General features: G+C 30.6%; 3 protein-coding genes across 12 annotated transcripts; 1 reads left to right on the plus strand and 2 right to left on the minus strand.

The window, feature by feature from the left end:
* The first annotated feature begins 8,223 nt into the window (after positions 1 to 8,223).
* LOC123918520 (probable histone H2B.1) lies at positions 8,224 to 8,980 on the plus strand. The gene has a single exon (XM_045970598.1). The coding sequence runs from the start codon at positions 8,331 to 8,333 to the stop codon at positions 8,778 to 8,780; it is 450 nt and encodes a 149-aa protein (XP_045826554.1). The 5' UTR covers positions 8,224 to 8,330; the 3' UTR covers positions 8,781 to 8,980.
* A 622-nt stretch (positions 8,981 to 9,602) lies between these two features.
* Positions 9,603 to 13,177, minus strand: LOC123918522 (copper-transporting ATPase HMA4-like). 10 transcript variants are annotated; one of them, XR_006812824.1, is made up of 7 exons: positions 12,893 to 13,147; positions 12,708 to 12,746; positions 11,773 to 11,836; positions 11,266 to 11,485; positions 11,137 to 11,174; positions 10,341 to 11,054; positions 9,603 to 10,132 (listed from the first exon to the last, which is right to left on the minus strand). XR_006812824.1 is itself a non-coding variant. In XM_045970600.1 (3 exons), the coding sequence occupies exons 2-3, from the start codon at positions 10,510 to 10,512 to the stop codon at positions 9,951 to 9,953; spliced, it is 354 nt and encodes a 117-aa protein (XP_045826556.1). In that variant the 5' UTR covers positions 10,513 to 11,054; positions 12,893 to 13,139; the 3' UTR covers positions 9,603 to 9,950. The 10 variants fall into 10 exon arrangements, 1 of the variants encoding a protein (XP_045826556.1); XR_006812826.1 differs by lacking the exon at positions 11,137 to 11,174 and having other exon boundaries at positions 12,708 to 12,763; positions 12,893 to 13,177; XR_006812822.1 differs by lacking the exon at positions 11,137 to 11,174 and having other exon boundaries at positions 12,893 to 13,156.
* A 928-nt stretch (positions 13,178 to 14,105) lies between these two features.
* On the minus strand, positions 14,106 to 14,577 carry LOC123914713 (the record flags this gene model as incomplete). Its single annotated transcript, XM_045965894.1, has 2 exons — positions 14,106 to 14,338; positions 14,398 to 14,577. Coding segments are annotated over 2 exons (363 nt in total), but the record flags the coding sequence as incomplete, so codon positions are not given.
* Between the last annotated feature and the right edge of the window lie 1,054 nt (positions 14,578 to 15,631).

Consider the following 15,631-nt stretch of genomic DNA (forward strand, 5'->3'; position numbering starts at 1 on the left):
ACCTTATTAATAAGAAGAAAAACATAGATCCCTCGGAATTCACACAAAAGATGATGTCCCCGTATTAATATATGAGTATAACTCGTAAAATTAATAAAAATATATTTAGTTGAATTAAAAATTAACTTAATTGAATATTGGCTTGAAGTCCATAAATGAAGTTGATATTAAAAAAATATATAAAAAAAATTCTAAAAAATATCTGTAGACAAATATAAAATAAACGGACAAATATAACATTAATATTTTATTCTTTTTTAGGTAATTAGTATTGCTGACTTATTGATAAAAACTTTTCATACAAAACTTTTCAGAAAATAAAAAAATAGAAACATAAAATAAAAGGACAACTATTTTTGTTTTAAGTAAAAAAAATTTAAAAAATATGTGAAGACAAATATAGCATTAATATTTTATTTTTTTAGGTAATTTAAAAAATGGATTTGTAGATAAAAAGAAAAAAATGTGGGAGAAGAGGTAATTTAGATTTAATTTGGGTTACATACAAAAAATTGGATTTGTAGGTGAAAAGAAAAAAAAAGTGTAATCTACCTATATTAACAAAAACGTGGCAGATGGTCGATGTCCAGTTAATAAATATGTATAGGATATATCGATGCCCAGTTAATAATTGATTTTTATTTACTAAAAAATTGAATTTGTATAAAGTGAGGTATTTGAATTTGGGTTACATAAAAAAAATTTGATTTTTAGATAAAAAGAAAAAAATCGTGGAAGAAGTAACAAATAAAGTCGAGTTTTGTGGTTACAATCGGTCATTTAACTCATATTGATTATATGTTGGTTCCAAAAATATAACAAATTAATTCATATGGCTTAGTGGTAAATTTAATAAGAAGTGTAACTAAAAGGTTAAGGGTTCGAATCGTACTGAGAAATTTTTTTAGCATTTTTCTACCAACTTTTTTTGATAAAGACAAAAAATAACCCTGAATTGATTATGTGTCAAAAAATGAAAAAGGGGCAAATTGGGAATTTCATTAGTATCTTCTTTTCTTATATAGAGTTTTTATTTATTAAAAAATTGAATTTGTATAAAGTGAGGTATTTGAATTTGGGTTACATACAAAAAAATTGATTTTTAGATAAAAAGAAAAAAATCGTGGAAGAAGTAACAAATAAAGTCGAGTTTTGTGGTTACAATTGGTCATTTAACTCATATTGATTATATGTTGGTTCAAAAAATATAACAAATTAATTCATATGGCTTAGTGATAAATTTAATAAGAAGTGTAACTAAAAGGTTAAGGGTTCGAATCGTACTGAGAAATTTTTTTAGCATTTTTCTACCAACTTTTTTTGATAAAGACAAAAAATAACCCTGAATTGATTATGTGTCAAAAAATGAAAAAGGGGCAAATTGGGAATTTCATTAGTATCTTATTTTCTTATATAGTTTTTATTTACTAAAAAATTGAATTTGTATAAAGTGAGGTATTTGAATTTGGGTTACATACAAAAAAATTGATTTTTAGATAAAAAGAAAAAAATCGTGGAAGAAGTAACAAATAAAGTCGAGTTTTGTGGTTACAATTGGTCATTTAACTCATATTGATTATATGTTGGTTCAAAAAATATAACAAATTAATTCATATGGCTTAGTGGTAAATTTAATAAGAAGTGTAACTAAAAGGTTAAGGGTTCGAATCGTATTGAGAAATTTTTTTAGCATTTTTCTACTAACTTTTTTTGATAAAGACAAAAAATAACCCTGAATTGATTATGTGTCAAAAAATGAAAAAGGGGCAAATTGGGAATTTCATTAGTATCTTATTTTCTTATATAGTAGATAGATTTATAGTGTGTGTTTTATAAACTTAAAGTTTATATAGTTATGATTGAACATCCGACAATTTGCTTAAATGGTTTAAAACTCTTATCACTTAAAACAATTTATTGTTGGTGTTCGACCAATGTTTCATCAAATACTATAAATTCGAGCTACTATGTTTGGTCTAGTGGTGAGAAATTTTGGTAATATATTAAAGGTCTTAGGTTCGATCATCCACTCCATTATAAAAAAAAAAAACTACAAATTCAATTAATTAGTTCATTCGCCATCAACCACCTTAACAATTATCTACTATTTTTAGTTTTTTACCATATAGGGTTTAATTTTTGTTTTTAGTGTAATATAACAGAAACTTTAACTTCTAAGTCCAAGATCACTATAATGTTGGTATCCTGAACTTTTGACACTTCAAAATTCATATTTATAATTCTTTTTAACACATATTTATAATTATTTTTTTTGACAATCATATTTATAATGTTTTAAAATGGACAAAGTGTATAATTAATCGTTAATGTTGATATATTTTTCTTCACCATAACTTAAACTCGAGTCATTTTACAATTTACTAACTCATTTACTCTTTAGTTGAAAACAGTTGAGCTACCTAACATCCCCAACTCGTATTTATAATTTTTTGTGTAGGAAGTATCTATAATGTTAAAAATATTATTCAAAATTTTAGAAAATGCAGATAAATTGACTTGTCAATAAAAGCCATTTAATTTATTATAAGGATTAAAAACCTATATTGATATTTTATTGGATTAAAAATATATTTAACTCTTCTTTTATCATATAATTAGTAAACTTAGCAAATATATTTCATTAGCAAGCTACTAATCAATAATGGTGAACATTGTAATATTTTGTCTATCTATAAGGTTTAGTATATTAAGAACCTCTTATAGAAGAAGTTGCCTCACAACTTTCCAGATAAGGCCACTACTAGAAAACTCGCTTTTAGCAATACCATCAAATGCTATTTGTATTTGGCTAGCTATATTAAGAAGCCGAAAATTATTTTTCTTCTACTATATCACGAAATTGATTTAATATGACTCTCTACGTCCCAAAATCAGTGTCACAATTTGACCATATGTATTGTTCACATAATCAATTTTGACCATATTTTTTTATGAATATATAAAAACAAATGTTAATTAGTATACAAGATGTTCTATTTGTCTCAATTTTTAATAGATAATAAAATATAATAATGGTCAAAGTTGTATATTAATATATGTGAAATATTCATTTGCGATACATATTTTAGGACTGATAAAATATTGTTTGTGTGGAGGATAAAATTTGTAATAAAAAATTAATTTGAATCATCATGATTACATGATTGGAGGCATCAAGAAGATTTTTCTTTAATATCCATGCATGACCATTTCTTCCTTGTGATGAGGCAAAAAAGCTTTACATTTAATTAGTCTATAGGGTCTTGCATCACTCAAATTATTCATAAGACTATATTAACCCAACTTTTTAGACATAGTCGCATATATAGAAAAGAAGACATGGTCATTGGTCATGGTCACATATCACATCGCAGACATGTGGATTGAGCTCATGTGAATTGTGAAGGACGTCACTATATTCTATTCTATAACAATTTTGATATGTACGTACGTGTTCTTTTTGTTGTCACGTTTTTTTAATTCTCAAATTAGACATAACAATTGGGCTTAAGTTGTTAATGAAATTCATTTTGAATTAAACTGTTTAGTAGAATCTGAGTTTAAATACTGTGTAAACTCTCTTGCTAGAAATTGAAAGGTTAGTACCAGAATTTTTTTGAACGTAATGGTTAGTACCAGAGTTTTTTTTTTTACTAAGGTTAGTACCAGAGTTATAAGCCAGAAGATATTTGGTAAATGCAAACTAGGTCAACCATTTAAAAATTTCTGCCATTGGGTGGAGCAAAACACTCCAACTTTGTAAGTTTAGTTTGATGTGATCTGATAAAAAGAAAGGTTCTATTTTGTTGGGGATACATACCAAGTTACTAACATACTCATCATTTAATTGCTCATCATGCAATATTTCATGTTATTTTTTATATATATATTTTTTAAGTAGTCTAGTGGCTAGAAATTTCATCCTTAAGATGTATACATGAGATGACCGAGGATCGAACTCGGCCCCCTGAATATACATAATGCAATGTCCTGCCAATTGAGCTAAGTTCACGAGACATTTTTTTCATATTTAATTATTGTAAAGTAAATTTAAATTTTGAATTAATTTTATCTATAAAATAATGATACATAAAACTTCAAATTATTTAACTTACTATATCATGTTGTCTCATCAAACACTGGATTGTGACAGAATATGATATATTTATCATTATCGTGTCTCTTATCCTGACCATCAAACGTGTCATGCCTAGTGGAGTGTTCGATGTTTAAATTTCGATTCATTTTTTTTTAATTGGCTAAATTGTATTAATAGACAAATCTCTTAAGCAAGAAGTATAAGGAATTGTCGAATGAAACAAAGAAAGACAAGATGATGAAAACACCGAGCACATTCTAAACATTCTGCAAGGGGCGTTTCCATTGTATGTTCACCTATGTGAGTATAATATATTGTTAATTGCATCAAATTTTCATTTTTAAGTATCACTTACAACAGTACAACAGTTAATTGTATATATTATTAAATCTAAGGTAACAAAGATCAAGTATGCAATTCAAGTACCGGGATTTGGATCTTGGTAGTTGTGAAAGATGGAGAAGATGATTTTGAGATAACTTCAGTTGAATAGAACCTAGAAAAGTAATTAGGATTGATTTGGTTTTATTGTTTTTTCACGAAGGATTGATTTAGTGTTATTTGAGTTCTCTTTGATTTTGAAAGAAGAAATAGTAAATATTTTGCAGTTCAGTTCTCCAGTTCTTAACAGTTAGGTTAACCACAGTTCGGTTATGGTTAGAGAACTGTGTCTGAATTATAAGTTCGGTTCGCGAACTGTTATAATGGTTGAGTTAATTTAGGTTTGGTTTGGTACGGTTCAGCAGTTCAAAACATTTAATTTTGACTATTAAAAAAAAAAAATTAAATGCAAATCCATTTTAAATCCAAAGCATGCCATGTGTCATGTGATATCAATCAACTAGTTCCATCATGGCACATGGCACTATTCTGTTTGGCAAAGAGACTTATAGGGCCATTTTGTCTTCGTTCCCATCTAAAATTCAAGTTTTTTTTTTTTTTATTAATTTTTTTTTTCTTTCTTAAGTTTAGTTACATATAGATTCAAATTTCAAAAGTTGAAAAAAAAGAAAAAAAAGAAAAAGAGAGCATAGTGAACATTAAATTATTTCATTTCATAGAGACTTTAACCCAAGAGTATTTTTTATTAAAAAAAGTTTAGAAGACAACCGCAATATGTAGGCTAAATCACATGTAACAATAAAAAAGTTATTTTTTCTATTTTTTTTTTTTTAAGATATCTTCAATCAAAAAATTATAGAATAATCATCAAAACATAGAAATTCGTTTAAACGACAGACATTTTTCAGCATATATTCTTCCATATACACTGATTATATATTAAATTTATGATCACGTGCTTAAGAAAATCGGGTTATCTGTCACTCTGTATCACATTTTTTTTTATAAAATAAAATTATATTAATTCATAAAAAAGATGCCAAAAGCATATATGTCGAAAGAATGGGCCATGAAGTTAATGCTCAAAGTATATGCCAAAGAAGATCCTCTGTCTTTGCCCCCACTCACCCAATTCCTTTCCTAAAAGGAACACAAATTCACCTTTATAGTTCAGAAAAACCTTTCCTTCTTTTCTTCTCTTTGAAGGCTCATCCATATTCACTATTGAAAGTTCCTATAGATGGAAATTAGGATGGAAGCAAGGGTATGTAGCTGTGAGATTAAAGATGATGCTGATGATGATGAAGACACCAAATTCAATGATGATTAACCAATGATAATTGCAAGTTTATTAACTTGCTTGATCATTTGGGCAACTGAAGATCCTTTGGCAGTCACACTATTACAAGATCCTTGATATCTTCTATGTATACCTTTATATTTATAAGGTTTCAAAATATTAATTAATTCCTCTATATGTATGCAGTTTCAGTAAACATTATTATGCAAGTTATTGGTTGCTTACTAGAGATTATAAGTTATTTTTTTGTGTCTTGTATACCGTTTTGCATTGTTTTAGGCTTTTAGCCACTTTTGTTGTTTTTCTTTTGATGTAATAATTTTTGTTATTTTGCCATCATAATGGTTCTGTGAATGTACATGGCCTATAGTTAATGTGAATCTTTTTTTCTCCCATCTCCTAAGTTCTAACCCTAGCCGTCACCTTTTTTTTTCTTCTTAGTTTATCAAAGAGGGGTGATTTCAGGTCAAATATTGACCTAAAATCACCCCTCCAAATTGTTTTTTCTTTCTCGTTATTAAATAAGTGTGATTTTTCACATATTTGTTTGGTTTTGTGTTATTTGTTATCCCGTCCTTGTGCGGTGTATTCTGTTGTGCCGTCTCTGTGCGGTGTATTTTGTTTTCCCGTCTTTGTGCGGTGTTCATTTGTTTCAGGTTGAAGGATTAGATCCGGTCAAGTACAAATCTATCCAATGTCGACTTTTGTGTCATCAACGCTGCAGATCTGGGGGTATGGACATTCCAGACACTTCAATATAGTCATATATGTAGGCTTATGTAATTTGCCGTTTTATGCTATTAACATGGATGCTGTGAGTTTGTTTGCAGATTCATCCTTTTTGTTTTTAGCAAATTTGAATTTGTATTACATCGATATACTCTATCAGTTTGAATGAATGAATATCCTTTATTTTTAGTCAAAAAAAAAAGCTACCCAGAACAATAATTTACTAGATATATCATATGACTATGAGGGTATATTCTTATGTCTGCGTATTTTTCCTTGGTATTAACGTGGTATGATTAATTAATTAATTATAATTAAGTGTAACTGTTTCATTAAAAAAAAAAGTAACGATAAGTGCCATTTAATTTCTTTTGGGTACGGACGGTACACTTTAATTTTGGTACTATGATAACTATAAAAAAAAATCATATCTCAACTTAAACTTTCTTGTCCGTCTTGAATTAAGACATTGAGTTTAAGTGGTTAATAGGTTCACCATAAAATAAATTATTTGGGAGAGTCCGAGTTTGATTCATAACGATCTGTCATTTGGTAAATTTTATTAACCACTTAAATCAAATGCTTTGTTTATAATTAATTGAATTTGAACAAACATTTTATAGTTAAATTATGTTTTTTTTTCCTATAATTGATTTTAGACGTGTAGAATTGATCTTGGCTTGTTTCGTTTCTCAAAAGTAGAATTGATTCTGGCTTGTTTCGTTTCTCAAAAGTAGAATTGATTCTGCCTCCAGAATGAATTCAACTTGAAGTTAGAAATCGTAGCTTCTGATTTTAGAATTGATTTTTACACCAAGTTCTTTGTTCAACTCACTTTTAATTTGTATGAATATATTTAAACATAAATCAATTCTGTCAAACTCAATTCTGTCAAAATCAATTTTTTCAACCGCAGAACCAAACTTACTATCTATCGCAGGCTTTGGCTAACATGGAAGACTTCATCAAGTCTTCCATGGTGCACAAGTTGCCCATATTATTATAACGAAAACGAATTTTACAAAATCGACCGTTGGATTGAAAGTTTATATCGTATAGATCATTCATAATTTTTTTTAAAAAAATCGAAAATCGTTTGATATGTTATTGAGACCAATCAAGATTAACGGTATACAATAAAAACTCATAAACCGTTAATTTTGATGGGTCTCAATAACATATCAAACGATTTTCGATTTTTTTAAAATAAATTATGGATGATCTATACAATATAAATTTTCAATCCAACGGTCAATTTTATAAAATTCGTATTCATTATAATAATATGAGCAACTTGTGCACCATGGAAAACTTGATGAAGTCTTCCATGTTAGAATTGGCCTCTATCGCATGATTTAAGTGTAGTTGAAATGAGTCAACCATGAAATGTGTACTACTAGTACATTACAGCAGTAGTTTTGCAAAACTTAAAAACAATTCCATATTTTTTATTTATTTTTTTACTGTTTAAAAAAAGTTAATACCGCGAAAGCAAGGATTCATTCGAGCCATTTGAGCGCGCAATGAAAAAAGGAATCTCATCTCAGCCATCCATCATCCACACAGAGTGTTCCAACCAGCTCATCGATCCGCGTCATTCTTTACTTAAAACACAATCCCGGCCGTCCATTGTTACGTCTAAATGACAATGTAATTTAACGGATGAAAATATCTCCACGTCATCGATCCGCAACGAACCTCATTATCCAATAGAAACGTGAGAACCCCTTATATATTAATCGAACCGCATCATTCTGAATTCATCCAACACCATCTTTCTTTGCGATTACTTCATTTCCAAATTCCCAATTCCCAATTCGAAACCCTAATTTCTTCCAAATTCCCAAATTCTTCGATTCAATGGCACCAAAGGGAGAGAAGAAGCCAGCGGAGAAGAAACCCGCAGAGGAGAAGAAGTCGACCGTAGCAGAGAAGGCTCCCGCTGAGAAGAAGCCAAAGGCAGGAAAGAAGCTGCCAAAGGACGGTGGTTCAGCCGCTGCCGGAGAGAAGAAGAAGAAGAGAAACAAGAAGAGCGTAGAAACATACAAGATCTACATCTTCAAAGTTCTGAAACAAGTTCACCCTGACATTGGTATCTCAAGCAAAGCCATGGGTATAATGAACAGTTTCATCAACGACATATTCGAGAAACTCGCACAAGAATCATCAAGACTTGCAAGGTACAACAAGAAGCCAACAATCACTTCTAGGGAAATTCAAACTGCTGTCAGACTTGTTCTTCCTGGTGAATTGGCCAAGCATGCTGTTTCTGAGGGTACCAAAGCTGTGACCAAGTTCACAAGTTCTTAGACTGGAGATGATTTCATTGGCCTCTCTATTGTGTTCTTGTTTTCTGGGATATGTTACTCTATCTGATTTCAGGATCTATTAGAGATTTTAATTAGTAGTTTTTATTTTTCGTGTTTCTTACTTTTGAAATTGTAATGAAGTAATTGGATCTTTATGGTCCTTTTTGTGTATAAAAATGAAGGAATTAATCGTTCTTATTATTTGGTTCTTTGAAGAAACGGAATTGGAATCTTTGTGTTAATTGTTTATTAGTTTTGCGGATTTCAGTGTTATGTGTGTGGTTGCAGTTGAAAGAGAATTTTTATCCATAAAAAAGTTCATTGCCTTCCGGCGTGGGTTTTGCATTTGTTTAAGTTTTGAGAAATTACGTTTGCATTTTCTTTTCCATAATTTTTTGTAAGATAAGTCTCGGTTTACTTTTTGAAATCATGTTCAGTTTAAATTGTTTGCAATGATATAAACAATAAAGACTAATTGTGATATAGGATGGAAAGGAAGCAAGGGTGGGTGATGCTGCATTTTTAGAAACAATGGAAACAGTTTTTGCCGTTTCTGAAATGACTTTATCTGTTTTAACTCTGTTTTGGAGTTATCTATTTTAGAAAATTTCTTTGCTTTGGTTTTACAGTTTTTTTTGTTGAAAATAAGCCTGGGTGTAATTGATTGTAAGCTTTCGCTGGTTTAACACATATTTGGGGATAGTTTTTACATTATTGTTGTTGGATTGTTGAAATGACCCATTGAGCATGAATATATATGTATTCATGGACAGAAGCTCTGTTGGAACCAAAAGATAAAGATTAAAAATTTTGTAGTCATGTATTTAGATGTTGGAACCATAATCTCCAAATATTTTCCTAATAGAATAAATGATATCAGCATAGAACTGGTCTCAAAGAAATCTTGTCCTTGAAATTTAGCTGAAGTCAGTGTTTTAATTACAACATATACTGAGTAAAAACAAGCAGCATTAGTTCCAAATCCAATGCACTCTGTTCATATCATTCCTTGAACTAACAAGTTATGCTTCAAAGCCGGAATCTTCTACAACTTCAATTATTTTGTTGGTATTAATGAGTTTAGGATCAAAGAGTACTTTTGCTTCCTCTAAGGCTAAACCAACTAATACTGCCTTTTTTGACTCTTTTGCTTCCTCTAAGGCTAAACCAACTATACTGCCTTTTTGACTCCTTCAGCTATTTGCAAATCATGCTCAACAGATTGTGAACAACTTGTGCAAGTCATTCCCTTAATCTTGATTCGGCATTCTTGAATCTGCAATAATGGTTTCTTAAGATCCGCGATCCCATTCGCGTCTATTTTTTCATCTTGAGACGAACACTTAGTTAGTCCTGCAAAAAATTCAAAGAAACATAGTTTAGAAAACAAAATTATAATTCCTCGTTTTTTAAGATCGACAACTTAACAAACCTCGGAAACAACTCATTGTAGTTCGATAATAGCAAAACCTTAGCGAACACAAAAACACACAATATAAATATATATACACGCCAAATCTAAAATTTGAAAGCATATGTTTCATATACTTCAATTTAAAACCTTGGTTTGCTGCTGCATGATCTCTATTGAGATATTTTCTATTGACACGAGGTGTATATCCTTCCTTTATTTGGTTTCGTCGCTCCCTGAACCGGTTGACGATATACCTCTCTTCGATTTCAGACTGTCTTTTGTAAGCTTCTATATCAAAAGGAAATTCTGAAGGATCCATTGATATTTTTTTAGTAATATGAGATTTTTATTATTGGTACAACAATGGAAGAATGAGCCCCCATTTAAATAAGAAATTGAGTTGGTGAAATGGATGGACTCGAAACATATAATGCAATGTGGTTAAATAATAGATAATGATAGAAATCAGATTAAGTGGTTGAAATGGACGGACTCCAAACAAATACTTCAATGTAGTTAAATAATAGATAAGGCAGAAAGTGACAAAATACAAACAACGACTTGACAATACATAATTTAAATGAAATGGAGTTAAATAGTAAATAAGACACAACGCGACAAAATACAAACAATGACTTGACAACATTTAATTTCCAAACAGATCGCGACCCAACTTTTCCAACATCTCTTTGCACCGATCATCGAGATGCTCCTTTGAACTTAACTTCATAAACATCTCCATCTTCTTAGCCTGGTTAGTCTCCTCTTGCCTCATGATTATTTTGTCCAATCGTTCAAACTCTTTCTCCATATATTGTTTGAGTTCATTCCACTCTTCACTGGCCGAAGACTTACTTGATCCTGCAAAAAATTCAAAGAAACATAGTTTAGAAAACAAAATTCTAATTCCTCGTTGTTTTTCAAGATTGACAACTTAACAAACCTTGGAAACAACTCATTGTAGTTCGATAATAGCAAAACCTTAGCGAACACAAAAACACACAATATAAATATATATACACGTCAAATCTAAAATTTGAAAGTATATGTTTCATATATTTCAATTTGAAACCTTGGTTTGCCGCTGCATGATATTTTCTCTTGACACAAGGTGTATATCTTTCCTCTATTTGGTTTCGTCGCTCCCTGAACCGGTTGACGATATACCTCTCTTCGATTTCAGACCGTCTTTTGTAAGCTTCGATATCAAAAAGAAATTTTGAAGGATCCATTGTGTCACGAACCAAACTCGAATCGTGACCGGCGCACAAACTAATACTAGTCCGGCAAGCCTAATGACAAAATTTAACAAACAATAAATATAATATTTCCAAATGACTATTTACTTCAGAACAATATTTACTGAAATTTCAACAAAGTCTCAATTGCATTTTCATTGTTTCCAAATCAAAATAAATCCTGTTTGCAGCATATACATCTTTCAGTCAAGAGTTTCAAAATATACATGTTTAAATTTATACATTTGAAAACAAGATATTCCTAGACTCAAAATAGCTGCAAATACTCAACCAACTCAAAATATACATATACAAAATAACATTTCATCAAGGAAGCCTACCAAAAGAATGACACCGACGACTCTCAATATCTGCTAGAAACCCCCTACTCAGCTGACTTTGAATCTGAAAAAAAAAAAGAAAAGAAGAATATGAAGGAGTAAGTCACAAGGACTTAGTGAGAGATAACAACCACTACCAACTAGATTAGATGGGAAACACACAAAGGCACGAGCATTTGATTTTTTAGAAAGCTTGTAATAATTATTGTAAAGTAGTAACTACGTGATATAAATAATACTCGATACAAATCATTATAGAGTTACGAGAAATTTGAAATAAGAAAAGTATGGAAATCCAATCAAATAAAAAGAATTTGTTACGAGAGAATCGAGAGATGGCTTCATCTCGTTGATAGCCCTTTCCTCCTAAGAGCGGCCTTTCACTTAGGGGCAGCTCCATCTAACGGATAACCCTTTTCTCCTCGATTATGAAAACACATCCTCATCTTTAATTAGGGACTCTACAACTCGTTGATAGTCAATTCGTTAAGAGAGAATCGAGAGATGGCTCCATCTCGTTGATAGTCCTTTCCTCCTAAGAGGAGCCTTTCACTTAGGGGCGGCTCCATCTAACGAATAGCCCTTTTTTGCTCGATATTATATAACTAGGTGACCTAGATCGTTATTTCCGTTAACAGCCAAATGGTCAAAACCGTGATTTCGCAAAAACACTTCATTAGAATCATGTTTTAACCCAAATTCCAAATCTATGTAAAAATAAACGAAATCAAACCACAATTTCAAATCCGCTACTTTAAATATCGTAAATAAATCAAACTAGAGTCCATGTAAATGTCAACGGCTTTAAAATAAATAAAGGATGACGAAAAAGGTTTCAAAGGAACATTTATAGTAAATATTAACATAGAAAAGGAATAACATAAAATTGATAGTAGTAGTTAAAAAATAAGTAGTAATGATCATCATCAACTCACTGTTATGACGAATCAACTAAGTTTTCACTCCAACCACTCCTGCCAAGCATGTGAAGCTTCAGTAACAACAGATAACCATGAAATATTCTAATATATACTCTAATTTCTGGATTGAAATTAATTTCTAACCCACTAATCATCATGTTTAAATATGCACTAATTGAAATGTAAGTTGATAAATATACCTCAAAGAGTCTCAATGAACAATTTTTCAAGAGTGGGTATTCATCTCCTTCCTTAAAGCATTAACCCTAACCCCAAAATTATACCCAATAATATTTGTGGAAGCATGAGAAAGCTTATAATAGAGATGTAGTGTCTTCCTTTTGAGTGTATGGTTGATATTTGTTGAGAAGAAGAGGTGAAATGGAAAGATAGAGAAAAAGAAAAAGAAAGAAAGAAAAAAAAAACGTGGAACAGGGGAAGTAGAGAAAGTGAAAGAAGAAAGTGAGATAATTGATGTGTGGGGTGGGTATGTGGTTTTTTATTTTGTCTCTGTTTTATTATTATTACTAACGGGTCAGACAGAACGCGGATGCCTGTATGTAACTTATGTAAAAAAAAAAAAATAGGTTTTATGTTATGGTGAATTTGTTAATAAGAGATTTTTATTGCTAAAAAATAATGGTATTGTTGGTATTATGAAAATTCGACACCAAAAACATTTGTTTCCTCTTTATATATAATATATATATATGTAGTATTAATTTGGTAACCGTTCATGTATACGCAACCCATTTTCTACTTATTCACATTTTTATGATTTGAATATTTTTTTTTAAAAAAACTCATTAGTTAATGGAAGTTGTGAAACTAAGTCAAGGGTAAAATATGGATATTGAAAAATCCATCTCAAACTCACCTATCATTTTTATATATTGTTATAGAAATATATATGTAGTATTAAGTTGGTAACCGTTGATGTATACGCAACTCATTTGTCACTTATTCACATCTTTATGATTTGAATATTTTTTTTTAAAAAAAACTCATTAGTTAATGGAAGTGGTGAAACTAAGTCAAAGGTAAAATAGGGATATTGAAAAATTCATCCCAAACTTACCTATCCTTTTTATATATTGTTATATATTATTATTATTATTATTTAAATGAAACGGTGCGTTTCACATTGATATTTTTTTTTGGTAGTAAGAGATTTACAACAATGAAAGAATGAACTTCCATTTAAATAAGAAACTGAGTTGGTCAAATGGACGGACTCCAAACATATAATGCAATGTAGTTAATTAATAGATGGAGATAGAAATCAAATTAAGTGATTGAAATGGACGGAGTCCAAACAAATACTGCAATGTAGTTAAATAATAGATAAGGATAGAAATCAGATTGAGTGGTTGAAATGGACGGACTCCAAACAAATACCGCAATGTAGTTAAATAATAGATAAGACAGAAAGTGACAAAATACAAACAACGACTTGATAACATTTAATTTCCAAACAGATCGCGACCCAACTTTTCCAACAACACTTTGCTCCGATCATCGAGATGCTCCTTTGAACTTAGCTTCATAAACATCTTCATCTTCTTAGCCTTAGTACTTTCTTTCAACAAATGGTTAGCCTCTTCTTGCCTCATGGCTATTTTGTCCAATCGTTCCAACTCTTTCTCCTTATATTGTTTGAATTCCTTCCACTATTCATTGACCGATTCTAAGGATACGCCCTTGCTTTTCTTTTTACCCTTTTTTTAGCTGCATCCCTCCCCATTGGGCGAACACTAGATCCTACAGAGTTGGAATCACTTGCATCACTCTCGCGGACTCTCTTAGATCCACTACTTCTAGAGCCAGTATTTCCTCCTACCTGACTACCATAACATGGTTGATCACGAAGATTTGTATTGAAAATTCAGGAAATTCATCAAGTCCAACATTCGGAACATTTTCATTTTCTATTGGAGTAGAAGAATAATAAGGGGGTGCTTGACATGAATAAGGCATCATTGATCCATAATATGGACGATAATTTGGATTAGATGACGGCATGATGAAATTTGGAAGAAATCCATAATTTGGTATATTTTGGGGACCTCGTTGGTTGGAAGATTCATTTTGAAATCTATAGTTGTTGGGATTTGGGTATAGTTGAATGGGTAATTAGTAGAATTTTGGGTGTTAAAAGGGTTATTGTTGGGATCCATTTTACTAAAAAAATGTTTAGAACTACAAACAATAGTTTATTGAAGGTTAAATAAAAAAATTAGAGGGAACATTTTGTTTCTTTTCTGTGTCCAAATCAAATGAACCAAATATCTATTTATAGAAAAAAAAATGATGAATTCTAGTGGAAAAAAAAATTAAAAAAAATTTTACTATGAAATAATTGACCCCAAATAAATAAGTTGAGATAAAAATCTGAAAATCACAACAACCAATAAGATCAACTGTTACATGTTTAATCTTTTCAATCTCCAACAATCCAACTCGCTTTCAACACTCCACTACAACACTTTCAACTACTCCCTCGGTCCCAAAACGAGTGAGTCATTTTGACTATATGCACTATTCACATATCTTATTTTGACTTTGTTTTTCTACCAATAAATAAAAACAAATATTACTATATAAGATGTTGGATTCATCTCGATGAATATTTTCAAAATATCATTTTTTTATAATTTTTATTATTGTACAATTAAAAATATTAATCGTCAAAGTTATGCATTAACATACGTGACACAAGTCAACTGACTCACTAATTGTGGGACGGAGGGAGTACTATTTAATTCATTTTTCAACACCGTCGTTGTACACGTTCTAACAAAAATATAAATGAAATAATCCTATTGGTTAGTTTGACTTGCCACTGGTTAGTTTGACTTGCCACGGATCGCGATCGAAATACACATCTCCAAAGAAACGGACAACCGTAGATTACGCTCCAATCGACGGTCACCATCTTC

Source organism: Trifolium pratense, linkage group LG3 (assembly GCF_020283565.1).
Source record: "Trifolium pratense cultivar HEN17-A07 linkage group LG3, ARS_RC_1.1, whole genome shotgun sequence".
Lineage (NCBI taxonomy): Eukaryota > Viridiplantae > Streptophyta > Magnoliopsida > Fabales > Fabaceae > Trifolium > Trifolium pratense.